General features: G+C 52.8%; 1 protein-coding gene across 1 annotated transcript; it reads right to left on the reverse strand.

The window, feature by feature from the left end:
- Positions 1–708: 708 nt before the first annotated feature.
- Positions 709–27,702, reverse strand: RAB20 (RAB20, member RAS oncogene family). Its single transcript, XM_028096717.2, has 2 exons — positions 27,206–27,702; positions 709–1,756 (listed from the first exon to the last, which is right to left on the reverse strand). Exons 1-2 carry the CDS (start codon positions 27,375–27,377, stop codon positions 1,230–1,232), a joined length of 699 nt encoding a protein of 232 aa, XP_027952518.1. The 5' UTR covers positions 27,378–27,702; the 3' UTR covers positions 709–1,229.
- Positions 27,703–27,814: the final 112 nt, after the last annotated feature.

Raw genomic sequence — 27,814 nt, forward strand, 5'->3', positions numbered from 1 at the left:
CTTACTAGCCTCGGCCTCACGGTGCCCTCTGTTATGGACTGAACACTTGTCTCCCTGCAAATCCGTCTGTGGAAGCCCAGCCCCCCAGTGGGACCGTATTTGGAGGTGGGGCCTTTGGGAGGTCATGGGGTGCGGTCCTCGCGATGGGATTAGTGGCCTTGCAAGGAGAGAGAGACCAGAGCCCGCTCTGCCCACCATGTGGACACAGTAAGAAGATGGTGTCTGCCGGGGGAAGGGGGCCCCGGCCCGAAATCAGATGTGCCAGCGCCCTGGACCTCCGCTTCCAGCCTCCAGAGCTGCGCGCGCGAGACATGCCCAGCCTGCGTTTTGTTCCAGCCGCCCACGTTGGCTGAGATACCCCTTAAATTTCTCAGAAAAACCACTGCCTCGCAGCCTCGTCTTAGAATCTGCTTGTGACAAAGCAGCCCACCCACCAACCCCTGGAAAGGGGGCTTCTGGGTCAGTAACTGCCTGAGTGACCCCAAACACACCTGAGCAGAGACAGACCTTCTAGATTTCTATTCCTGGAGCTCATTTCATCGAGACAACAGCAAATGGACCAATCTAAATATTCTGAAATGTCTAAGGATTCATTGTAGCTTTAAAGACAGAAGTACCTTAAGCTCCCAGCCACCTCCCAGGCGCCCCCAGCAAGGGGTCCACCAGGGGTGAAAATAAGGTCAAAATCAACAGTCTCCACACCAAGGGTCTCCTCATAATCCTTTTTAATAATGTGCGTAGCTCACACGGCTGCAACCAGTATAAAAGCGGTGATTGTGGATTTCGTATAAATTAACAAGCCAAGAATCATGGTGACACATCAACACACGAGTGCCAAACGGTAGGACCAAGGAGAGACCACGGTGAAGAAAATGTTGGCAAAACGTGAGAGTGAGGCACGTGCCATGGCAGGTGCCCACGCACGCCACGTGCTGCGGAGCCCAGCCACAGGCTTCGGCGAGGCCCGGATGTTAGGAAAGGAGCAGCACCGCACAAGGGTCCCTGGAGTCGCGGCTCGGAAGAGTGTTTTCTGCAGGCGATTCACCTGGGCCTCACGTCCCCCACGGTGATGCAGACGGAGGAGCCGTGCCCGTGGACCGCCGAACACCCCGCTGTTGTTGCCCCCGGACGTCCCCCTGCGTGTGCAGCCCGGCTATGCAACTTCTGACCACAGCACACTGGGTCAGCCCCGGCCCGCCGTGGACCCTGGGGCTCGGGGTCCCCCTGAGTCAGGCACAGCACCCAGATCTGGTCCGTCTGGGCGTCTTACAGCTGCCGATGTCCACGGTCTGCGGCGGCCCCTGGGCTCTCTGCCGCAGGATCACGGGCACCACCATGTCGAACAAGGTCTCGAACAGCAGGTCCACGTTGTACCCGGTCTTTGCGCTGGTCTCGAAGCACATCTGCTCAGCGGCCGGCACATCCTTCTCGTCCAACATCTTGTACTTGAGGATCTTGTTGTAAAGTGCCGCCGCGTCCTCTGGCTGCACCGGCTTGGGCACTTTGGGCAGTCCGCCGCCCGCCGTCCCGGGGCCACGCCCTTCCTTCTCCTGGCTCTCTGCGGCCCCGGCCTCAACGAGGTCCACCTTGTTCCCCACGATGGCGAAGAGGCAGTCCGTGCTGGCTGTGTCCGTAAGTCCCAGGAACCTGTCCTCCAGCTCCAGCAGGCTCTGTGGGTGGTTCACGTCGTACGTGAGGATGACCGCGGCCGCACCCCGGCAGTACATGGACCCCAGGCCGTGGAACTGCTCTCGCCCTGGCCGGGAAGACGGAAAGAGAGAGGCGGGTTATCTCTCGTGCCAGGACGCGCTCACCGGCCACACCGCATGGCAACCCCAGTGGGACAGTGGAAGCGGACCCCGAATGCACGTGTGGCTGAAGCCAGGCCAGATGGAGACACTGGCTTGCACAAAGGAATGAGGGGCCCAGGCCCCATGGGATCCAAGGGCAGTGCCCTTCTGCTCTGGGAGGCTGTACAACAGCCTGGTTTCCAGGCAAACCTTTGAATTTTACTCCAATGCATGTAATTCAGAGAAAGGGTCATGGGCTCATCCTACTTGGGTAGAAGGGGATCCCTGACTAAAACGAAATAAAGAACCTTTGGTCTGTGAGTCTTCGGAGCATGGACTGAAGGCATGTTACCTACACACATGTATTTATTTAAAACGTGTCATTTGCCAATGATTCACTGTTTTCAGCCAAATGACCAAAGAAACACAATGTCTACCCCAACTCCCAATCATTCTCAAACGGCCCTGACACAGGCCAGGCTGCATCCTCACTTTGGGGCGGGCCGGCTGCCCCCCGTGTCCGGCCCTGGAGAGAGCAGCATGCCGAGAAAGCCGGCCCGGGCCTACGCTGGACCGCTGGCTTCCCCCTCGCACGGAGCTGCACCCAAAGCCAGGGCCCCCTGCCTGTCCAGCAAAGCCCCAGTGTCTCCCCAAATGACCCGGAGGGGAAGGGGTGCTGAGAAGGGGCTGGCAGGGGTTGGAGGCAGGCATCCTGCCGAGATGCTGAGAGTCGACGTGATGTGCCAGAAAGCAAGTCTCCGAGGGCCACCTGCTGACCGGCGGTGTGCACCCAGAGCAGCATGCCTGCCCTTCCACACTGACGGCAGGGCAGTCCTGGGACAGATCATCTCATTACAGGTTCATGGCAAATGACCCTGCCTGCCGACGGGCAGAAAGTCAGCAGCACCTCCGCCCCCCCATCGCTTTCAGGACCCACCCCGGGAGGCATGATCAAGGAGTCTTTAGAAACAAATGTGAGGGCGCCTGGGTGGCTCAGTTGGTTGAGCGACTGCCTTCGGCCCAGGTCATGGTCCTGGAGTCCCGGGATCGAGTCCCGCATCGGGCTCCCTGCTTGGCGGGGAGTCTGCTTCTCCCTCTGACCCTCCCCCCTCTCATGTGCTCTCTCTCTCTCTCAAATAAATAAAATCTTTAAAAAAAACAGAAACAAATGTGAAAACTGGAAGCAGCAGGTATTAGCTACAAAGAAAACCAGGACCGGCCTCCCCACCATCAGCCCTGAGCTAGGACTCCTCCATCAGACACTAATCTCATCTTGAGCCAGCAATCGCGGCATCGTGAGGTTTTCCAACAGGAAAAATGCTTCCAGCCCCCACCCTAGCTTTCGCGAGGCAGCGACTGCGGGAGAGGGCGGTGGCATTCCAGCCAGGCCAGGGGAGGCTCTCCAAGTCCGCTGCACAGTTCGCTGGGGACAAACGGGCAACTGTGCTCAAGCCTGGACCTAAAATACTTTTCCTTTCCAGATAAAAATGTCTGATCTGCCTTTTAAAAATGAAAAAAGTACATAATATTGATACAAGGAAAAATCATAGTAACTAAGGAAGTAGGAACCAAAGAATCCCATATGCTGGCCTGACGAGTCCATCGGAGCCGCTGCTGCAATCCCATAATCCGATAGGCCCAGGCACGCATGCAGACCAATCGACTGCAGTCACCGCAACTGAAGAATTTACAGTGAGGCCGTTTGCATACCTGAAATGCTTAAATTCTGTTTTAGATCAAATCTGCAGCGTGTAGGCTGCTTTCCTATGCGTGCAGTGCCCATCTCGGGGTGGGCCCGCAGCACAGGGAACAGAATTCTGAATTTAATCCCAAATGAATTCAAGTGGGTGCCCTGGTATTTGTGGCATGAAGACCACAGCAAAGATGTGGGGGAATTGGTAAGACTCGCCTTTTGACAGCTGGTTCTGCCAATTCAGTGAGCTTGAACTCGGACTCTAGTAAGTTTTCCAGCGATGTGCGGACATAGCTGAGCCGCGGAGTCAGGCTCCTACCGCTAACCCACGATAAGCGTCCGCTCCTGGTCCACGCAGGGGTTGTGCACCAGCTCCCCTCCTGTAGTCTCTCTCTCTCTCTCTCCCTCTCTCTCTCCCTCTCTCTCTCCCTCTCTCTCTCTCTCCCTCCCCCCCCCACCGCGTTCCCCAGCCTGGGGCCCCATGCACCAACTCCAAAGCCCCGGGAATTCCCATAGTCCTCCCTGCTTGGCTTCACTGAGGAACTCAACAGCCTCACGGTGCGATTCTGGGGGCGCCAGGGCACCAGGCTGCCCCACCCCAGCCCTGAGAGGGCTGGGGGAAAAATCACGAGCTGTTTCAAGTTTAACCAATGCAGCTGCGGGTCAGCAAGTGCCTAACCCTAGGCCGGGTGACACGGCCAGGCTGCCAGGCTTGGCAGGCCCCTGTCGTGCAGCCTGCCAGCGATCCAGGGGGGCAGGAGTCCAGGAGAGAGGCCCAGCCTCCTCCACCTCCAGGAAGCAGCCTGGGCTCCCCTGCGGTGGGTAGTCCACAGGGTTGCAGGTTGGGAGCCTGTGCGATGGTCCAGGAATTCTGGCTCCATCCAGGAAGCAAGTCAAGACGTGACCCGTTTCCCTGAGGTTCCCCCACATATTCACATTTGTAGATCTTTCTTTTTTAAGGCTGAATAATCTCCCATTGTATGCATGTGACACACTTTCTTTATCCATTTATCTGTCAAAGGAACCTTGGCCACTGTGAATAATGCAGCAGGGACACAGAAGTGCCAATGAGCCAGTCCCAGGACGAATATTGCAAGATGCCACCTATCCTGGGGCATCTAAAATAGCTGCATTCGGAGATGCAGAGACTGGCCTGGTGGTCGTCAGGGCCTGGGGGCAGGGGAGGAGGGAAAGCGGGGGAGGGTGGGGGAGGAAAGCTTGGGCTAGGGACCCAAAGAAGCTGGGTCAGCATGAGGACACTGGACACACCCACGCAGCCTTCCCAGCAACCACACAAAGGCGGCCCTCCCCTCCCCACATCACGGAGGGAGAAACCGAGCCCAGAGCCCAGAGCTGGGACCCCGGCCCAGGTACCAGGCAGTCTGAGGTCTAACCACCTGTGGCAGAGCCGGACTCTGGGCACCACCATCTGCATTCGAGTCCCCACAGCGTGACATCAGGCAAGTGCCTCTGAGCCCCCATTCTAGTCGCCAACCAGTGGCCAGTCCCACCCGAGGGAGGCCGTGAAAGTGTAAGTAAGGGACACGGGTAAGCTCCCAGGAGTGAGCCTGCTCCTGCTAAGCCCTCAGTCAGATTCCTCCCAGATGAAGCACCAACACCTCCCTGGACCCCGTGTCCTGGGCTCTTGGTCAGACGTTCACACTCCGGCTCCGAGAGCCGGGTGGCCACGTCTGCCGCTGACCGATCCCATCCACCAGTCTTATTTTACGAGCCTTCCTTTTGGAGGACGGCCTTCTCCCCAGGGGCGCGTTACCGGATCTGCCGTGCTGTATCCGTGGAGCTGAAAACAGCCCGGCAGCAGGCACCGGGGGGGGGGGGGGGGACCCGAGTCAGCCGCCCACACTGACCCCAGGCGGCTGCTGGACAAGCGAAGGTAAACTGCTCGACTGCCTTCTCTTCCATCCTCGGCCGCCTCAGCCCAAGGACCACCAGCCCTTGACCCCGAGAACGGTACCATTTCTGCTTAAACGGTCTAAAATAGCCAAATGGGTGGTGTGGCCATCAGAAATCACAATGCCGGCTGCATGGTTTTTTGGTTTTTTTCTTTGAAGATTTTATTTATTTGACAGAGAGAGACACAGCGAGAGAGGGAACACAAGCAGGGGGAGCGGGAGAGGGAGAAGCAGGCCCCCTGCCGAGCAGGGAGCCCGACGCGGGGCTCGATCCCAGGACCCTGGGATCACGACCTGAGCCGAAGGCAGACGCTTAACAACTGAGCCACCCAGGCGCCCCTGGCTGCATGGTTTAGACATGTGCATGTTCTGTTTCATTATTTCTAAAATAAGAATGACGCGGGGACCCCCCCCCGAGAGCACGTGAACCAGGATGTGACTGGGGTGTGGAGGGCATGGGTACCAGTGTGATTTGAGAAGCTCCCTGGAGAATGCACGGTGCAGCCAGAGGGGAAGATCCCCACCTCACTTGGTGCAAGCGGGAGAGAAAAAGCCAGTTGTTAACATATGAGAATCAGAAGGCTGCTGATTCAAACAGTAAGGTCTACCAGGGATCACAGACACAAACACAGAAGGGGGGCGGGGGGAGCGCAGAAGAGAGAGAGAGAATCCCCAGCGGACCGCGTGCCCTGCACAGAGCCCAGTGCGATCCTCGATCGCACCACGACCCTGAGATCATGGCCTGAGCTGAAATCAAGAGTCAGACGCTCCACCGACTGAGCCCCCCAGGCGCCCCGAAGGAGGAACTTTTAAAACAACCTGCAAGGTCTGGAACGCCCACTGGACAAGAGTTCACAAAAACACCAATGTGACCACATGAAAAAGACAAAGAAGTCAGATCACAGAACCAGAGACGGGAACGGGGAGCAAATGAGGGGCAGGCGTGCCAACAGCCTGGGGGAGCCCAGTCGGGGCCGAGCGGGGCACACCTCCCTTTGAGATCCTGTGAAAACACCACCCTCCTTCCAGTGCTCTCAGCTTCCACTGTGGGGTTATAAATGTTATAAATGTGACCTGTAAGATTACTGTAGCTCTCTTTCGTATCACTGGTTGCATTCTGCCTCAAGTTTACCGTCCCAGGCAAAATCTAGAACATTCCCACCTGTCTGTTGGTGTTTCTGAACTGACAGCGAGCCTGGCTGGAGAACGGCCCATGGAAACAAGTACTCCCAGGAAGGCTCCCAAATGTTTTCAGCTCCTTCAGTGCATCAACAGAAAGGCAGCACGTGTCCCCCCGGGTGATGAAAGGACCAGCCGCCTCTCCCGGTGTGTGCGCACGGCAGAGGGAGGGACACCGCCTGTGAGGATCACCGTCCGGCAGAGGTCCCAGTGCACGCGGCTGAGTCCATCCCCACGGCAGCACCTGTGTGCCAGCTAACCACCAGGCTGCCCAGCTCTGTGCTCCCGTGTTAGTGCAGACGTGGCCACGAAGCTTATTTTTTGAGACCTGCAATCAACTGACTTTGAGTAAGTAGATCACCTTCCACGATGTCGGTGGGCCTTAGCCAATCAGCTGAAGGCCTTAAGAACCTGAGATTTCCTGGAGAAAAAGGATTTCTGCCTCAAGACCGTGGCCTGAGTTATAAAAAAAACACTCAGCCTGCTGCCCTACAGACTTGGAACTCAAGACGCAACACCAGCTCTTCCCTGGGTCTGCGGGTTGCCACCCTGCCCGGCAGAATTCAGACCGTCGTGGGAGCCAAGGCCTCGCCCTCCCTCCCTCCGTTCCTCCTTCCTTCTTTACATACTTCATACTTATTTACAAATTCATGAATTTCTATACACTGTATTTACATACAGATTTTTATGTATTTATATAATATATATTTAAAACATGTTATATATAATTTATATTATATGTAAATATAAATGTGTTGTTGTATATTTAATTATATATTAAATATATTTTTATATAGATTTACATTTACATTTTTATATTTATATTTATTTCCATATCCTATTGGTTCTGTGCCTCTGGGGGAAGCCTGACGACCACACCTGGAGCCACCCCCCGGTTTCTCTGGAACGTGTCGCCTCAGGAATGAGGCTGTTAAAAGCCGGGGCTCCCCACAGGGTGGCACTGTCTCAGTGGCGCGTGGCCCCTCCTGCTCCCCCATCTCCAGACTGTCTCCAGGGAGGCCCCGATCCCCTCCTGGAGCAGAGAGTGCCCTGCCGGCCCCTCACATGGTGACATGGGGGCCGTGAGCAGCGCACCTTCCGGGCGGGCAGTCCGCCGTGGCCCCCAGCTGCGGCCCACCCCCGGGCCCGCCAGGCGCCGCAGACACCGGAGGCTGCGGCTCTCCGCCATACTGGCCGCTCGTCCACGGGAAGGAGGGGGCTCCTGAGAGAGGCTTCCGGAGGCCACACGCATCGCTGGGACGCAGACCGGTCACGTCTTCACTGAGGACTGCCTGCCCTGCTCCCGGGCCCGACCGGCTCTCTCCCTACACGCAGACCCCACGGGGCAGCCTCCTTCCCACAAAACACACAAGCCTCCTGCTGGGGCTTCAGTGACTAAACAATAAACACAGGAAAGCTAGGATTTCCAGATCCGAGATCTAGAACCTTTACGGTGGGTGGGTGAGCACGGCACGGGGGCTGGGATGGGAGAGGGAATCAAAGGGGGCATTTCCTGGGGTTTGAAGCGATCTCCTCCTCCTTTCTACCTTTTATTCTTGCTTTCCATCCTATAAAAGACAGAACTGCTGCGGTCCCGCGCCGTCCGAAGTGGGCGGAGTGGTGGCCCCCAGATGCGCGCAGGCCCTCAGCGCCGGAGCAGGTGGACCGGCCTGAGAGGAAGTGGGAATCAGGGGCAGCCAGGCCGTGGCGGGGTCCTTCCAGCAGCAATCCACGCCGGGGGGGGGGGGGGGGGAGTTGCAGGGGCAACAGCAAGAGGCCTCCAGAAGCTGGGACAGATGCACGGAACGGATGTCCCTCCAAGCCTGCAAAGAGCACAGTGCCGCCCACACGTTCACTCCAGACCCTCCAGAACCGACAGAATAAACCCCCGGGGTCTGAGCCACCCAGGACTGACAGTCCTCGGAGGACCCCGGGCTGCAGGCCAAGGCCTGGCCTTCCACGGACGCCAAAGCCATAAATCGAACAAGAGCAGGTCCACGTGCAGGGTCAGGCTGCCCAGAGAAGCTTCTACACTTCCTCCCCTTGGCCCTCCCACCCCCTCCACACGCAGGAGACAAGCTGGGTATCTGTGGCCTGCAGTGACCCAGCGAAGGAGAAGCTGACCAGATGGCTCAGACAGCACTGACCTCGAGTGCCCCAGCCCGTGGGGACAAAGTCTGTGTCATCTTCTGAGCCAAGTCAGCAAATCTGCTGACTTCCTGAAAACAAGTCACGAATCACACAGCTAAGTCCCGGTGGACAGCAGCGTCTAAAATTACTTCACTGTTTCTGGCTCGACCTGGGGCTGCCACAGGAAGGACCTCTGCCCTCTAATCTGATCGCTCGAGAAGGAACCAACCACCCAAGTCCGATTCGCTGTCTTCTTTGAGAAACGCAAGAGGGAAGAAGAGGTCACCACTGACAACTAACAAGTTAGCCACCAAGGAGGCAGCAGCTGGTGGCACCCCAAGGAAAGCTGTCCCAAGACCAGGTGTCAAAAGACCAGGTGTCAAAAGCACAGGTGGCCGGCAACAGGCAGGTAACGGGCAGGGGGACGCAGTCCCTGTGAGTCGGGAGCTCCTCCTTGCCGAGCAGGCAGAGCGGAACCAGTGTGGACTGGCCGTTGGCTCTTGGGGCCCTTGCGTGAGTCTGAGGGGTACTCAGGCCCCTCCCCCTCTGGCAGTGTCGCGGCACCTGCTGCTCCCTGACACGTGCAGACCTCACACAGGCCGTCCCGCAGGGCCGGAGTAGACCCCGGCCTTCAGGGTCAGAGGCCCCGCTCCCCAGCTCCAGCTCCAAGTCCTACCCAAGCTTAGGGGCATACCTGGGTTTGAGAAAAGAACGCCAGTGTTTCAAAATCTAGAAGAAATCTAGAAGAAAAAGCGACCGGGTGGTTTCTGTCATACCTCTGTTATCAGAAATTGAGCAAACTGGAAAAGGCCAGATAAGCACAAAAAGCAAAAAGCCTGAGCGGTGGAGCTGGCTCCCGCCAGACCGCGGCTTCCTCCCAGCGAGGCGGCAGTGGGGACGAGTCTGAATGAACCGTTCGCGGTTCTCAGACTGACGGGGCTACACCGGGCGTCCGCAGCCCTATCCCGAGGCCAGGCCCTTCCCGCCGCATAGGCAAGGCCAAGCCCCCCAGCTCACACGTGCCTGCACGGGGCACCTTCCCAGACCCTGTACTGGGCACCAGCCGAGCCAACAGCCATCAGCTGGATGGCAGCGTGCCTGCCACCAGCAAGGGGCCTCCAGAAGCTGGGACGGACGCACGGGACCCACAATATGAATGGGGTGGTTTTTCCGCCAGAAGGAAGAACTAAAACCCAACACCAAGTAATGAACCACACCAACAAAAGAAAAGATTCGATAACATTTTAAAGATAAGTTAGTAATTAAAACCCAAGAGTCCAACTGAGTTGCTTACATGTATTGTATAGTTCCTTATATTTTGTTTTTTTCTTTTTTGACAGAGAGAGAGAGAGAGAGAGAGACAGAGAGACAGAGTGAGCACAAGCAGGGGGAGCGGCAGGCAGAGGCAGAGGGAGAAGCAGGCTCCCCACAGAGAAGGGGGAGCCCGATGTGGGACTCGATCCCAGTACTCCGGGACCACGACCTGAAGGCAGTCGCTGAACCAACTGAGCCACCCAGGCGCCCCCTTACATTTTGTTCTTAACAGCCTGACACCATTAAAACCACAGCCCGCTTTGTGACACAGAGGAAAATGGCTGTTCTTGTGGCCACGGAAGGCCAGGCACCTCCACGGGACCGAAAAGGAAAGCAGGGCTGCAGACCACACCAGGGGTCGGGGCCCATGTCAGGAGACATTCTCCTATTACAAATAAAGGAGCCCAAACGCACAATGATCTCCATCTCGCAGAGCCACCACCTCCAGGACGGAGAGAAGGCTGCTTCAGAAAAATGAACTTGTTTGCACATTTCAATATACACAACATGCTTTTACCCAAATCAGCACATGTGTCATTTCTGCTGTTTGTTTGATGACTTGAAGACTAAAACCAAAAACAAAGAATGTGTCATATGCCCAACGAACTAAATAATGAGCCGCACATAAATTGATCCTTTGCCTGTGACTCACCGACCAGGCTTTCTAAAATAACTACTAAGGTTATATAATAACTGGGGCTTAATTCTCAAATTACTTCACTCTCCTCAGACATGAGTATACTAAAAATAATTCAGTAACACAACCAAATAGTTCAAATAAAGATATGATGCCTAACAATCTAATATTAAGAAAAAGAGGCAAATCCAAAGAAAGACACATAACAGATTTAGCTTTAAAGAAAAAAAAAACCTCCCACATACCAGTATATTTGATCCACTCTCCTTTACCTCCAACAGATATGCTGTTGTCCTGTGATAATTAACCTTTAGAGTGAGATTATCAAAGAAAAATTATTTGCTAAATGCTCTACTTACTAGAAGCAGGAAACTAAAATCGTTTCAGGCTTTTTAGTGCAAGTTTTTACTTATTTCAAAGTCGAGGCTTTGCAAACACCTGTATGTATGAAGAAAGAGAGTTTTCTCAAAATACTAAGTTACCTAGAATAGCCTCTTATCTAGAGTACCCCATTCAGTAAACATCCCAGTTATTTCTAACAGCTTTGCTATCCAGAACAGCGTTTTATTCTTCTCCATAATAGAAAGTTTTCTGAGAAATCTACACCACAGAGAACATTTTTCTGTTAATTCTATCCCAAGGGAAGCGTATTAAACCTTTTCTGAACAATCCTAAGGAATCAAAGGATTTCACAGATGTGTATGATGTCTAGTTATCTCTTGCTTAACAGATTGGGTATGTTGTCATAAAATTCCCTGGAGAGTACATTATCCATTGACAGACACTGTGAAACCAGGACCCCCTTCTGGGGATGGCACGGGCAGTCTGGAGATACCTGGATATAATTTCATCAATTTAACAGTGCAAAAACCCTTGTAAATTAATCATATTAAAGTATTTTATTAGAACTCATTTTTTTAAAGATTGATTTATTTATTTTAGACCGAGAGACAGAGAGTGAGCAAGTGTGTGAGCAGGGAGAGGGCAGAGGCAGAGAGAGAGAGAGAAGCGGACTCCACGCCTAGCAGGGAGCCCGACGTGGGGCTCAATCCCACGACCCTGAGATCATGACCTGAGCCAAAATCAAGAGTCGGGCGCTTAACCAACTGAGCCCCCCAGGCGCCCCTTGTTAGAATTCATTTAATCCTATTTAAATATAACTATATTATGCCATACATAAAAGTAAATTTTTTATGTTATTTTTTTAAAGGTTTTATTTGACAGAGAGAGAGAGAGAGCACAAGCAGGCGGAGGGGCAGAGGGAGAGGGAGAAGCAGGCTCCCCACGGAGCAGGGAGCCCGATGCGGGGCTCGATCCCAGGACCCCGAGATCATGACCTGAGCCGAAGGCAGACGCTTCACCGACTGAGCCCCCCAGGCACCCAAACGTCAATCTTTTATTTTCTTTTTTTTTAAAGATTTCATCCATTTGACAGAGAGAGACACAGCGAGAGAGGGAACACAAGCAGGGGGAGTGGGAGAGGGAGAAGCAGGCTTCCCACGGAGCAGGGAGCCCGATGTGGGGCTCAATCCCACGACCCGAGCCAAAGGCAGACGCCCAAGGACTGAGCCACCCAGGCGCCCTCAAAAGTCAATCTTTTAAATAATTACTTAAAATAGTCAATTTCATAGAGACCGAAAGCAGAATGGCGGCCAGCAGGGCTGGTGGGGGCGGGGGGGGGGGCCTGGGGGTTGGTGTTTAGTGGATCCTGAGCTTCAGCTGGGAAGGGGAGAAAATTCTGGAGATGGCGGTGATAGTTGCACAACAACGTGTACTTAATGCCACCAAGCTGTATGGTTAGAAAATGAGTAAAATGGTAAATTTTGTTATGGGTATTTTACTAGGATAGAAAAACTGTCTGGGCGCCTGGGTGGCTCAGTCGTTAGGCGCCTGCCTTCAGCTCAGGTCATGAGCTCAGTCCCCTAGGATCGAGCCCCGCTTGTGGGGGGGGTCCCTGCCCTGCAGGGAGTCCGCTTCTCCCTCTCTCCTCCCCACCGGTGCTCGCTCTCGCTATCTCTGTCACTATCTCTGTCTCTCTTAAATAAATAAAATCTTTAAGAAAAAAACTGTATATTTAGAGAGATGACAGATAGATGGATAAAGAGACAGACAATTGCATGTGAAAGACAGCACCCACTAAGAACACCAGAAAACCCGAAAGGCTGAGTCCCTGCCAGTCTCAACCCTCACAGCTCGCTCCTGCAGCGGCGGTAGCAAGCCCAGAGCGCTTCTCGTCCCCCTGGAGATATGAGTCGGGGGTCAGGGCAGGGCCTGGATTCTCCCGCCACGGACCAACCTTTGGGAAGCAAGGCTGCAAAGCCTCAAGCAGTCTAGTGGCAGCTCTCATCAACCCAGGATGAGACACAGTATATGAACACAGTTAACTCTGCAACCCAGCCTGGCTGTGACATTTTGCACTTCACCCCCCTAGTGCCTTCTCCTGAGACTCTGAGCCTGCTCACGTTCCCGGGAGAAGAACGGGCTACAGGTGGCTCAAGCTGAAACGGGCCACCTGCCAGGTGTTAGAGCTTCACTTTTGAGAGCAGGGTCCTGCGGCTACACGGCAACCAGCCGGAGTTGATCAGATTGGAAATTAATTAGGTTTGGAATGTGCCTTTGCAGTTGGCTAAGCAAACGATAGGTCCACAAGCTTTGAAAGTGGGAACAAAGTGTCCTCAGACAGGATACAATCACACTGCACCACCCTGCTACTTCCAAAGCTCTGGGAAAGGCAAATCACACACTGTTCTTTTCCACTCCTAAGGCAAGGTCCCCATGGGAGAAGAGTTCCGGTTAGGGTACACACTCAGGAAGCGTTTAAAACATCCTCCACTCAGTCTGGCTTTTCATGTTGTAGGACAAAAAGCAGCCAATCTGAAAGGAAGAACTGCTTCCTCTGCCTTTGGTTACTGACACAGGCGTCCCTGGGCCTCAGTGTCCCCACCAGTGTCCTCAATTCTGGTAACCACGTCTGTCAGCACCCCCCCTCAGAACCGCCGTGAAAAGCTAACTGTGAGATCCCACTTCAGGTGCCAGGCGGAACATCAAGCTAGACCCGCGTGCACACATGCACCCACGTGCAGGCATGTACACGTGTGTGCCTCTACACGCACACACGTGCAGGCAGTTTGTCCTCCCCCACTGTATGGGGCACATCTCACAGATCTGGAAGCAGAGGCCCCAGCCGCTCATGCAGCTGCTCAAAGACCCCCAAGAAGTAAGCAGCTCCCTAACACCGACAGTGGAATGAATAGTCTGCCTAAGGAAGTGCCAGACAATAAGGGTTTTTAAAAGCAATGGAAAGGGGCGCCTGGGGCGCTCTGTCGTTGAGCGTCTGCCTTCGGCTCAGGTCAGGATCCCAGGGTCCTGGGATCGAGTCCCGCATCAGGCTCCCTGCTCCGCGGGAAGCCTGCTTCTCCCTCTCTCCCTGCCCCTCCCCCTGCTCATCTCTCTCTCTTTCAAATAAATAAATACAATCTTTAAAAAAAATAATAAAATAAAAGGCAATGGAGGGCCTCTAAATTCTGTTAAGAAAAGAATGAGATTTGGTCGAGCATTTTTTAGAGCAATGCTATTCTGAAACGTGTTAAAAGGCAATTTTCAAGAAAGGGCAAAATCATGACTCCCAAACAGATATAAAAAGTAAATACGGAGGCGCCTGGCCAGCTCAGTCAGTACAGCGTGCAGCTCTTGATCTCGGGGTTAAAAGTTTGAGCCCCACATTAGACAGAGCCTACTAGAAAAAAAAAGGAAATGTATGTTAAAAATCTTATTTAGCTCATTTCTCATTTAATGAGGGAGCCAGACAGGTGTCATCACTGAAACACGTCAAGGAGACACAGCCGTGTCTCCACCCGCATGAGGTCCCAGGAGGAAAGACTCTGCTTCATTCACTGCTCGTCCCCGAGCTCCGCACGGCGTCCAACGCATGGCAGGTGCACAGTGCTGACTGAGGGAGCAAACCAAGGGATTCACACCTCCTGAGTGTTCACTCTGGACACAGAATGAGACTGAAACCAGAGGGAACTTGGAGGCGGCCACACAAGACTCCTCGACCTTGAGAGTCAGCACAAAGTAGGGAAGATAAGAAAACCCTCCCCGTGCGCCCCAAGAACAGGTAGAGTGTGTAAAGGGCACAGTAAGAGACTATAGAATATGATGCCCTTTAATGTTCAGGAGGGGGCCTCTTTATATCCAGCATTCCTCATGTTTAAGCAACAAATGATTACCATTCTTGGACTTGGACCAACATGCTACCATTTAAGTTCTTTATTGCTGTTGGATAATCTGACTCCACAGGAACAGGGGTTGTGTGGTCTACTGACTGGAAGCTGGAGCTCAGCATTCGGCAAAATACATGAAAACTAAATGTCCAACCCAAACCACGCCCATCAATAATCCCAAAAGTTATTCCTTAGCAGGTCAGAGAAAAGCCATGAGAGAGGAACAAGCACAGCTCTCCCCACATTACAAGCGCTGAGGGTCCCTGCCGGGCCTCTGGGGAAGGCAGAAAGCACACGTGTGGGGCTACTGAGCCACGCGGGGCCCCTCAAGCCCACCATCCTAACTAAGCTTCAGAACCAACCCTGGAAATCAGGTTCACTACTACAATCTGAGGACGAGGTAGATGAAACTCAGAAGCAGAAAGGACAATATCCTCACAGAAAAGTGTCCCCACTGATTCAGCCAAAAAACAAAAAACAAAAAAAATCCCGACTCCCAAATGCAGCCGTGAGTTGAAAATTGGCACCACTAAACTGCTGAGTGGCATGAGTTACTTCAAGAAATGCCACAAGACAACGGCTTTCCACGAGACACACAGTCACACATCGGCCTTCTGTTTCTGAGCAGAAACCCCGCTTTTAGGGAGGACACAGCCGACTCGCAGGCCACCCATCTCTGCGTGGGGACACAGGCCTGGGGGGCTTCCCGGCACACAGGCTCGACCGACCCAGAGCGTTTGCAGACAGGCCAGGCTGAACGTCCGTACCACAAACCAAAGGGAGTGCTAGTCCTTCCCCAGGACCCGGACACGGAGACAGCCACCAAACCAGGCCCACGAGCTCGTGGCGCCGGGCAGAGCGTCCCACTGGCCCTTCTTGAACAAGATGACCCAGGAAAGGCACAGCTGATCAGGGGTGACAGATTCGGGGCCTCTGTGTCAAGGGCAAGCCCAACACCGTACGTACTGACCTACTGGCCCTGTGACACAACATCATCTCGGGCATGGAGTACATAAAGCTCAGGTAACTCTACATGGGAAAAGAGGGGAGGACACGCGTCCTGGGAGTCACGAGACAGGTGGCCCAAAGGTTGGAAATACCCCGAACCTACGGCTATCAGGTGTGCTGCACTTCACAGGCTCTAAACCGGGGCCCGGGGGGACGCGTGGCCACATCGTGTGTGCGCGCACAGAGACCGCGTCCTGCTCACAGCACGTCACAGGCTCACCTCCCTTAGACCAGAGGTCACCTCTGTGAAGGACACGCACGCTGCGTGACCACGTGCAGAAAGCCTGGGGCAGGCTGCCCAGCTCTGCCACTTTTGGGGAGGCTGTTGAGACAGGTCCCAGGACGGTGAGGTAGCCAATCAGCCAACACAAACAGTATGTGCTGTGTGTGAATGTGAATGAACGTGCATTCAAGCTGTTCTTTACAGCTGAACGTTAACTTTCAAATACGGGCAAGCATTTCAGGTGTAACCTGAACGAAAAGGCTTCCTACATGGGGTGCAACTGTTTATCTACCCTACGAACTCTCCTGATGCCTGTGAAGGCTCCTAATAATGAAAATAAGACCTTTCAAAGGATAAATAGGAAAACTGATCGGCAGAATACAAAAATCAAAATGAGTGCAATAGCTAGGCAACTTTAGGTAGAACACTGCATTCTTGGGGCGCCTGGGTGGCTCAGCCCATGAAGCGTCTGCCTTGGGCTCAGCTCATCTCTCAGGGTCCTGGGATCGAGTCCCGCCATCAGGCTCCTTGCTCAGCGGGGAGCCTGCTTCTCCCTCTCCCTCTGCTGCTCCCCCTGCTTGTGCTTTCTCTCTGCCAAATAAATAAATAAAATCTTAAAAAATAAATAAATAAAATAAAATAACCCTCTCTTTAAAAAAAAAAAAGAACACTGCATTCTTGGGACACCTGGGTGGCTCAGTTGTTAAGCATCTGCCTTCAGTTCAGGTCATGATCTCAGGGTCTCCTGGCCACATGAAGCGGCTGTAAGGCACTGAGCACGACGGGCGCCCCCAGGAGCCAAGACGGAGCCCTGCTGCTCCCACGGTCTGGGCTTCCAGGACGGCAGGGGCTGCACATCAGCCACCTACACGTCCCTCAGCAGACAGCTCCCGAGCGGCTTCTCCCAGGGGTGCCACCTTGACCTCCTAGCAGACTGAAGCAGGGGAGGCCTGCGGAGCACAGGGCCTCTGAGATGACATCACCGCACGGGACACAGAAAGGCAGCACGGAGCAGGGAGAAACAGCACGGACTCCCCACACTCTGACGCCGGCTCTTGTTCTGCCACCAAGTGGCCGTTGGACGTGGGACACTAACTTCCAGGGTCTGTCTCTTCATCTCAAAGAGGAAGAGGCTGAGAAGACACACGGTCATAGGGAATCACACCAGCCTCTGCCATTTCAGCCTGTGCCCTGTTACACGGATGGGACCGTGAAGGACACCAGCCCGGCTAGGACGGGAGATCCTGAGCAGCTCCACAGTTGGATCACAGTGCCCACAAGGGCCACACTGGTCTCGTGTTTGCTCCCAGCAAACCCACAGAGGTCAAAGCTAAGCTCCTCTGTGCCCATGGGTCCAAGGCCATCTGATCCACGTTAAAAAGGAGCAGGAAGGGGAGGTGTGGTAGGGAGCTGAGCTGTTTCAGAAGCCGGAGCCCAGCACATGGACAGGCCAGGCCAGGGTGAGGGCAGGAAGCCATCCTTGTACATCCACACCCTTCAGGGCCACAAGACAAATCAACAAGCATTGATGAAATGCTCTGTAGGAGTTACAAGCTCAGCTTGGTGTATGTTGAAATGCAAATACTAGAGGAAGCACGTGCATGTTGGTTAGCTCAGCTCGCGCCAAGCAGGAAGGCAGAGCTCAAGAAAGGGCTGGATTTTGAATGCTGGCTGGAAATAATTTATCACTGGAAACCAAGGGATTCATGGCCACAGAACCTCTCACCAAGCTCCACAAGTGACCTTCTTTCTAAAAAGAACTGCTGAAAAACATGTATCATGTGACCTCACTGATATGAGGAATTCTTAACCTCAGGAAACAAACCGAGGGTTGCTGGAGGTGGTGGGGGGAAGGGATGGGGTGGCTGGGTGACAGACATTGGGGAGGGTATGTGCTATGGTGAGCACTGTGAATTGTGCAAGACTGATGAATCACAGATCTGTACCTCTGAAACAAATAATACATTATATACATTATATGTTAAAAAGAAAAAAAGAAGAAGAGAGCAGGAAGGGAAAAATGAAGGGGGGGAAATCGGAGGGGGAGACGAACCATGAGAGACGATGGACTCTGAGAAACAAACTGAGGGTTCTAGAGGGGAGGGGGGAGGGGGAATGGGTCAGCCTGGTGATGGGTATTAAAGAGGGCACGTTCTGCATGGAGCACTGGGTGTTATATGCAAACAATGAATCATGGAACACTACATCAAAAACTAATGATGTAATGTATGGTGATTAACATAATAAAATTAAATTAGGGGCGCCTGGGTGGCTCAGTCATTAAGCGTCTGCCTTCGGCTCGGGTCATGGTCCCAGCGTCCTGGGATCGAGCCCCGCATCGGGCTCCCTGCTCAGCGGGAAACCTGCTTCTCCCTCTCCCACTCCCCCTGCTCGTGTTCCCTCTCTCGCTGTGTCTCTCTCTGTCAAATAAATAAATAAAATCTTTGAAAAATAAATAAATAAATAAAATTAAAATTTAAAAAAACAAAAACTCTGACGAGACCCAAATGAACCCTGAAATGTGTGTTTTATGGCCAAGAAAAGAAATCAAGACTAAAACCTTACAATTCTTAGGTCTCTTACTCCTAGGGCCGGTCTGCGAACACCCTGCCTTGTTCCAGACACACGTGCATTACAGCATCTGAGAAATGAACAAACTTGCAGTGCAGAATTACCCACACACGCTTGCAGAAAAACAAGAAAAACAAGCAGCAGACTGTTTTCCTCACGAAGGTGGCGGAGTGTTAATTACCTATATAATAAAACCTCCAAGTCTGTCCGTGAAAATGGAAGTATCTCAAACACTATGCAACAAATAAAGGCTAATACAAAAACCAATCTTTTAACAAATGGTGTTGGGTCAACTGGTGTTGAGCATACATCGACCATAAAACCCAAATAGCCTACTCGTAGGTAATTCACCTGAGAGATGAAAATTTATGTTTACACGAAAACCTCTACGTGACTATTTATAGTGGCTTTATCCATAATCACCAAGAACTGAAAGCAATCCAAGTATCCTTGAGCTGGAGGGACTGACAGGAATGAACACTCGCCACAGCACAGATGAATTCAAATGCGTTAAGCAAAAGAAGCCAGACTCAAAATGCTCCATACTCTATGAGTCTAGAAAAGCCCAAACTCTAGGGACAGAGACAAGTCGGTGCTATATGGGGCCGGGAGTGAGTAGAGAGACTCCCAGGGACACAAGATTGTCGTAAATGGTGGAAATGATTTGTATTTTGGTTGTGGTCATACAACTATATGTATGTGTCAAAACTCCTAACTATACACTAAAAGTGAATTTTACTGCAGAGACACAAACATTCAATAAACCTTCCTTAAAAATAAAACACAACCTAGACAATTTTACCAAAAAACAAAAACTATTTCCTATGCAAAACTTGTTGCCAATTTTTAAACTACAAAGCCAAAGCTTTTAAAAATTCATGTGGAAAAAACCTCCCTGGTCTGCCTAAATAGTGTGTTAAGTACGAAACAGGGTTCCACTATGTGTAATTTAAAGAACGGAAGCAGAAATCCGGAGTCCAAACTGAGGCACGTGCGCCAGGACGCACCAGGATGGAAGATGGTCGAGCATTAGGTATCAATATTCTTCACCTTTGCTTTCAGCACTTGAGAAAGATGCCACTTCTCTCTGACTGCCATGGGGTCGGACGGGATACCCGCTGTCATTCGGATCCTGTTTCTCCTCTGGCTGCTTCCGAGACTCTTCCCTTGTCTTTCGGTTTCAGAATTTATTTCTGATGTGTCTTGGCAAGGATCTCTTTCGGTTTCTCCTGTTTGGGGTTCTCTCAGCTTCTGGAACCTGCAGGTTTCTGTCTCTGGCCGAATCTGGGACGCTCCCAGCCGTGATTTCTTCTAGGACTCTGTCAGCCCCCCCCTTTCTCCCATCCTTCCAGAACCGGGACGGCGCGGTGTTGACCTTGCACCCCCTCCGGGTTGCCGAGCTCCGTTCACCTCCGTCTGCTTTCCCTCCGTATTCCAGGCTGGCTGGTGTTTCCTGCTGTCTTCCCACGCCGTTCCTTCCTTTCTCCCTTCCACCTGGCTGTTGGTCCACCCACCGCGCCTTCTGGTTTTCTTACTGCACTTTTTTCATTCAGAAATTTCCATGTGGGTCTTCTTTAAATCTGTTTTTGCTGAGGCTCTCTATTTTTTGTCATTTGTTCAGGGGTTGGCTGCTTTCAAGTCCTTGTGGGGTAACGCTACCATCTTGTCAGGTCCGGACTGGCGTCTCGTGATTGTCCTCTTTGACTCAATTGGAGATCTTCCGGGTTCTTACATGATGAGTGTTTTTTTTTGTTTTTGTTTTGGTTTTTTTAATTAAAACCTGGACATTCCCATCCTGTGCTATGAGACACTGGATCTTACCTAAATCTTCCTTTTGAGCTGGCTCATTCGTCCCAGCAGGGGCTGGGGGGCTGGGGCGGGTACTCTCTTCTTTCCTGACCGGTGGAGGCAGAAGCCCAGACTCCCCATGCAGCCTCCATAGGCACCGCCGAGGGGGAGGGCTCGTCACCCCCCAACGGGGATGAGAGCCCTAGCTCCTACGAGATCCTGATGGTGGAGATGGGGTGCTCCAGCTTGTTCTTAGTGTCTGGCTGGAGTACAGCAGTTCTCGTCTACAAGGTTTGTTGGGATACCTGGGTGGCTCAGTCAGTTGAGGGTCAGACTCCTGATACCAGCTCAGGTCATGATCCTGGGGTCCTGGGATCGAGCCCTGCATTGGGCTCCCTGCTCGTGCTCTCTCTCGCTTGCTCTCTCTCTCTCAAATAAATTTTTTAAATATAAATAAATAAAAAAGAATGAACAGTCATTTAAGCTCATGTGTATGTACATGTGTGTAAACATTTTTTACAGGAAGGGAAGTTATGTGAAATCTCAACAAAGCAAGAGGGGCAAGTTCGAGTTGAAATTTTAAAGCCCAGATTATCTTCCAGAGACACTGAATGGGATTCAGGCATTAGTTATGAGTATGGTTGACCTTAATTAGTCAAATTCTCCTGAATCAGCACCATACCAGTGAGCCTAAAATACCTCTTCCCACCCCCAGAATCCTCGGCGCCCCCTCCAGGAGGACTCTGGGCGGCCCTCCCAGCACACGCACTGTTCACAGGCATCCTTTGTCTGCTTAAGTCTCGCAATATAATGGCGCCTTGTCTGCCCCGCTGAACCCAGAACCCTCGGTTTCCTTCCACCTGTCTTAACACCCGCATTCATATTCAGGCCACTGTGGCTGATCAAGAGAGCAGAGGAATTGGGCAAATGCGGCCGTGCACCCAGAGGGTGCCCAATCAAAGCCTGCACTAGCGGTACAGATGTGGACCCGCCCCCGAAGATGTGGGCTCACCCACAACGCGGGCTCTGCAGGCTTAGCGTCCAGATCTCAAGTGTAAACTAAGATTTTTTGAGGGGGGGCTCATGTCAATCTTAAGTCCAAGCCCCCCCACCCCAGTCCACCTCAGAGTGGACCACACGGCACCCCCCGTTGCCTGTAAGTGATCATGGGACCCCCAGTCACTGAACACCAGACTCTGTGTGTGGGGAGTTTCTGTAACCACAGAGAGGACTTTTAGAGAAGTGTTCTCCCCTCTACATGACCCAAACCAGGGCTCCAGCAAACCTTCTACAAAGGGTGAGATCGTAAATGTTTTTCTCTTTCTGGGCTATACGATCTCTGTGCCACAAGTAAGTTCGACTGCTGCAGGGCGAAAGGCACCACAGTCTAGGAGCGCCTGGGTGGCTCAGTCGTTAAGCGTCTGCCTTCGGCTCAGGTCATGATCCCAGGGTCCTGGGATCGAGCCCTGCATCAGGCTCCCTGCTCCGCGGGAAGCCTGCTTCTCCCTCTCCCACTCCCCCTGCTTGTGTTCCCTCTCTCGCCATGTCTATCTCTGTCAAAGAGATTAAAATAAAATAAAATAAAATAAAATAAAATAAAAAATAAAATAAAATAAAAAATAAAATAAAATAAAAAATAAAATTAAATTAAATTAAATTAAATTAAATTAAATTAAATAATAAAATAAAATAAAATAAAATAATAAAATAAAATAATAAAATAAATAATAAAATAAAATAAAATAAAATAATAAAATAAAATAAAATAAAATTAAAATAAAATAAAATAAATAAAATAATAAAATAAAATAAAATAAAATAATAAAATAAAATAAAATAAAATAAAATAAAATAAAATAAAATAAAATAAAATAAAATCTTTAAAAAAAAGAAAGAAAGCAAAAAAGGCGCCACAGCCTATAAATGCATCAGCATGGCTGTGTACCAATAAAACCTTATTTATGATGACTAGGGAGGGCCCAGCTCAGTCTGCTGATCTACAAGAAGGGGATGTCATCCACCAGATGCTCTCCCGTCGCACGAACACCAACTGCTGGGCTCAGGGCCACCATATTCGGACCTCCAGAACCACTCAGCAGCTGCGCAAACATAACCAGAGAGCCAATAAAGACCTGAGTGCTCCACCCTCAGCTCCACAGTTTGCACGGGCTGTCCACCCACTTCGGCACCAAGCTCTCGGGGCTTTTCAACTACACAGTCCTCACAGGCCAGTCCAAAGGATCAGTGATCAGCAACTGTGTGGTCCCTGCCAAAGCGAGCTACTCACCAGCTCATCCGCAACACCACCATCTTTGCCCTATCATTCCCTGGATCCAGTGGCAGCTGCCTCCAGGTGGAGCTGGGGGCTGAGGCTTCTGCGAAGAGCGGAAGGGGGATGATGGGGGGCTCCCAGTCCTCAAGGATGGTCCGTCGCCTCTCAACATCTTCAACTGTGTGGGCCTCGCCATTCTTCAGACACTCACAGGGCTGAGGCCCTCGGCTCTGCCACGGGGGCCAAGACCTCTCAGCTAACTTCACGGGCACCATGATTTCATACCCAGACATGCAGCATCTTCTCCTGGGTTGCACCAAAGTTCCTCGAGAGAAAGATCTTAAACTAACTGTCACCTCTGGGATGCAAGGATGGTTTGACGTCCACAAATCAATGTGACACGTCCCATTCATAGAATGAAAGAAAAGAATCATATGATCATCTCCGTAGATGTAGCAGAAGCGTGTGACAAAACTCAACACCCATTCATGATAAAAATCATTAACAAATTAGGCATGGAAAGAACACATCTCAACATCTAATCATTACACCAAGTGCTCTAAATCTCCCCTCTTTTTACTGCAGAATTACTGGGGGCCCACTCAAGCCTCTCTTGTCCTTCTGCGACATTCTTGCCGGTGGTAATCCTGGTCATAAGCCCCCAGGACTAGGAGATGATTGTTTCTTCATCAAACACTAACACAGCACTTCCTCGTTCCAGGTACTACTGTTCAAGCACTTTGTCAAGATTAACCTACTGATTCCTATCAACGCTTCGGGTGGGTGCTACAACCGTCCCCATTTGGTAGAGGAGGAAAATGAAGTGGACACACATAACAGCCACAAAATCACACATGTGGTCAGTGGCTGTGGCGGGCAGAATGGCACACCCCCACCCCCACCCCGCAGAGAGGTCCTAAACCCTGGAGCCCGTGAAGATGTTATGTTACGTGGCAAGGGGGACTAACGTCGCAGACAAATTCAAGTTACTAACCAGCTGACCTTAAAGCTTACTTAACAAGATGAACCCAGTGGAATCACAGGGGTCCTTTAAATGTGGGGGAGGGGTCTTGACCAGTCAGGGTCCCAGAGACACGATGAGAGACACCAGGGCCTTGAGGAAGGAGGAAGAAGCAGCCACGGGATGCGGGCAGGCTCCAGAAGCTAGAAAAGGCACTGAAACAGATTCCTCCCTGGAGCCTCCAGAGAGGAGCACAGGTGGCCGGCACCTCAGTTTTAGCCCAGTTAGGACTTCTGACCTGCATTTTTTTTTTAAGCCACTGAGTTTGTGGTGCTTTGTTAGAGCGGGAGCAGAGTACTGAAACAGATGTTTGTCCTTGGAACGGGGACGACTGTGACAAAGCTGGACGTGGCTTTGGAACTGGGCAACGGGCAGAGGCGGGAAGAATCTGAGACACAGGATGGAAAGAGCCTGCCCTGTCTTGCACAGGCCGTTAGAAATACGGATTCTAGCAGCCCTGCTGGCGAGGGCTCGGGAGGAAGGAGGGAGCACGGTAGAGAAAACCTGTCTCATCTTTCGAGGATACCCAAGCCGGCATGAAGACTTTAGGCAGGAATACGGACGTTAGGGTGTTGCCAGTGTGAGCTCAGATGGAAACAGGGAACGTGTTCCTGGAGGCTGGAGGAAAGGGGATCGAGGGTTCCAAAGTGGTCTTCACGGGACAGATACTGGGGATGCAAAAGTGAGCCGTACCCCCCCGCCCCACCTCCAGGGGCTGCCGCCTTGAGGTAGGAGCAATAAAGGAGGGGGCTAGCCTTCCAGGGCTCTAGGGATGGAGTTTCTTTGGATGATCCCATGTGAAATGATACTACTTCCTTCCTTGTTGCCTCTCCCCCTCCCCTGGAGTCGAAAGCCCACGGAGCAGTGGCCCCAGGCGTGTAGGAGGGGCTGGGTTTACTTTGCTGACTGATGGGCAACATCTTTTCAGACTGTTCAGACCGACCAAAGGCATGACAGAGAAGAGAGTGGTGGCGGATTCTGCTGGGGCCCCATCTCGTCTCTGGGCAACCGCCTTTTGCTTCCAGAACTTATCAAACCTTCACGGTGAATGTCCCACATCTATCTGCCCAACTAGGCAAGGGTCAGGGTGAGCAAGACACAATGAACGGAATGCACAGCACCTGGACAGACCAAAGTCTGAATCCCTCTTAGCTTCGGCCAGCCTCTAGGGCCCCATCCTAGATGTGGACATGACCTTAGCCCCCTCAGGAGGCCTCTAGCGTCACTGAATAAGATACCTCTTAACCAGCCCGGCAAACCTCTCCTCCCCCTCCAGCTTCAGACAGCCAGCCACTCTGCTGCTGGAAAGAAGAGTAAGACCTCTGACCCCCCCTCTCTCCTCTACGACTGAACAGCCTGACACCCCGCACAGCCCCACACCCCCACCCCACCCACCTCCTGTGACCAGGGCCAGCACTAAAAACGGTCCTCTCGCGGGTCCGTAAACTCTGCCTTGGTTCTGAAAAGTAAAATGCACACAGCTTAAAACCCAGTGTCTGTAGAATGGGAAGGGCGTTCTTCAGAGTTAAACTTTTGAATTTCCAACAATGATTAAGGAAAGGTATCTATTCATACCTGTCTAGGTATCTACTCATACGTCCAGGTGGCCCATAACCCCACAGTGGCTGGGGCGCCAGGCACAGAAATGGCCTGTGTCGACGCTGAGGCCAAGCCTCGGTCACCCTGTGCGTGTGGACACAGGTCAGCCATGTGGACACAGGGCCTGGCCGCCCCCGCGGCCCCGGGAGCCTGACCCAGCTCACACTAAGGGTTCCAGGAACAAGAAGGCAATGCCAGGAAATGAGTTGCCGCCCCCGGCAGCAGCCGGGCGAGATGGCTGGGGCCTGTCATCGGCTGTATTACAAAATCCTCCGGTGATCAAGATTCCGGCTGATCATGCCCCGGTCACTGAAGAAAGTGGCCAGTCAAAATTACTTCATACTCTTGACGCCAGAGACACCTGCTCTGACACCAAAGGTCAGCTCCTCTTCCAGAAACACCAGCTCCCGCGGTAAAGGGCGGCTTCTGACGGCGGCCGCTACAGAGCCGCTCAGTTTGGGAGCCCAACACCAATCCTGCATCATCTCCTTGTAAACTGAGGATAGCAATGAAGGCCAGCCAGCCAACTAAAGGATCAATAGGGCCAGCCTTGTACAAAACAGGCAGCCGAGTCATTTCAATGTGATGTGACTTCTAGAGCTTGAGTTCCATCCCTACCAAATGCTTAGTGCTAGAAAGTCAGCTTAAGGAAAGCATCTGGGAACGTCACTGCGCAGCCTGGAGAGGAGCAGGGGTGGCTACATCTGTACCTGGGAGACACTGTTTTCATAGCATGACTGCAAATTATTTAGTCGGACATTAACCACCGTACTAAAAAGACAGCAACCAAGAAAGCAGGATGGCGAAGGGTAGGGGACATCAGTGAACTCCATTAACCGCACTGTAAACAGAGAACTAGTTCTCATTTTGTTTACTTAGCAGACCGGTGTGCCCAAGTTGGCAATCAAATTTCTAGACAGGACCTTCGGGTATATAGGTCACTTCTGAAAGTGCTGGGCTGCTGAAAGTCATGCTCATTGAAAATGTGCCCAAGGATGCACAGTGTCTTTACTTGAGGCATCTTCTTCCTTTTCCTGGGGAAGGAGGTAAGCTCCATGGTAGGACTGTTGTTGCCAGCGGACTTTTGCAGAGTTAACTCACCGAAAGGCTGAATCAAGACCCTGTGATTTGCACTTTGGAAAAATCACAAATACTACATGTACTAAAAATAGTTCATCACTATCTTAAAAATGCTTCTGCAGAAAACCACTTCAAAGCCCCATGACAGATAGGAGTGGAGATCGGGCAGGTGGTAAGTGAAGGGGGAAAGGCAGATGTGCTCAGCACTGAGAGCAGAAGCCTGAGCTTCCTGGTCTCCCGACGAAACCCCTCAGGGAAGGCTCTGCGCTCAACTTCCTCCTTTGTAAAGAACGGGTAATTTCGGTAGCTTTGCTCACCCCTCCATGGGGTTGGGATTATCAAATGAGCATGTTCCTGACCGTGGCGTTCCCATTAGCAGGATGGTGGGGCTCTGGAGCCAAGCAACCCCAGGGTACACAAGACACCAGGAGCCTCTCTCTTTGGATCCAGGGGCGCTTTTCAAGTGACACCTGTACTGTCCCTAAGACCCACCGAGTGGCTGAAGTTTCCCAACCAGCAAAGGAGAACAAGCAGAGACAGAGAGGGGCCAAGTGCGGCCTCGACCGTGACCAGGGGCCTGATCCCGAGATGGGGTCACACGCAGTGCGTAGGCGGGACCCTGCGCACGGGGACCCTGCCCTGGGGGAAGTCTTGCCCTGGGACACCCCGGCCCTGGGGGATGCTTCTCTCCGGCTGGAAGCACCTGGTCTGCGGAGCCCCAGGACAGTGGGCCCGAGTGGGGCCTGAGCGGTTCCCGCCCTCACCTGCGGTGTCCCAGATGGAGATGTTGTAGGAGCGCCACTGCTTTAGGTAGAAAGCGCCGCCCACCGTGCTGACCGTGTCCGGGAAGCGCCGCTCCATGTACCTCTGCAGCAGCGACGTCTTGCCCACGTTCATGTCCCCCAGAAGCACGATCTTCCCATCGGGCTTCCTCATCTTCCTGCAGGAAGGCCCCCTCCTGCTCTCCGCGCCGGTCCCACCCGTGCGCACCAGGTGCCGCTGGAGCAGCCGGTCGCCGCCCCCCGAACGCTCGGACCCCGGGACTCGCGAGGACCCAGACTCGCGGGAAGCCCGATTCGCGGAGACCCGGGCTCGCGGGGACCCCGAACTTGTGGGGACTCGCCGGGACCCTCCGGCTCCGACGCCAGGGAGCTCGGAAGAGGAAATGAGTCTCTGAGCCCGTGCAGGAGCTGGAAACCCAGTCCCGCGCCCACCTGGGATGTCCAGACCGCGGCAGTCAGTTCCCGTCGGGGGCCCCGGGCCCCGCCCCGGTCACGTCCCCCAGGCCACGCCCCGTGGCCCCGCCCCACGCCCTTCCCGACGCCCCCGGCCTCGCCGGGGCCCCGCCCCGCCCCCACCTTGACCGCGCCCCC

This window comes from Eumetopias jubatus, unplaced genomic scaffold, assembly GCF_037043125.1.
Source record: "Eumetopias jubatus isolate StellerSeaLion01/CBP00866 unplaced genomic scaffold, mEumJub1_p1.0 scaffold_3, whole genome shotgun sequence".
In the NCBI taxonomy this organism is placed as follows: domain Eukaryota; kingdom Metazoa; phylum Chordata; class Mammalia; order Carnivora; family Otariidae; genus Eumetopias; species Eumetopias jubatus.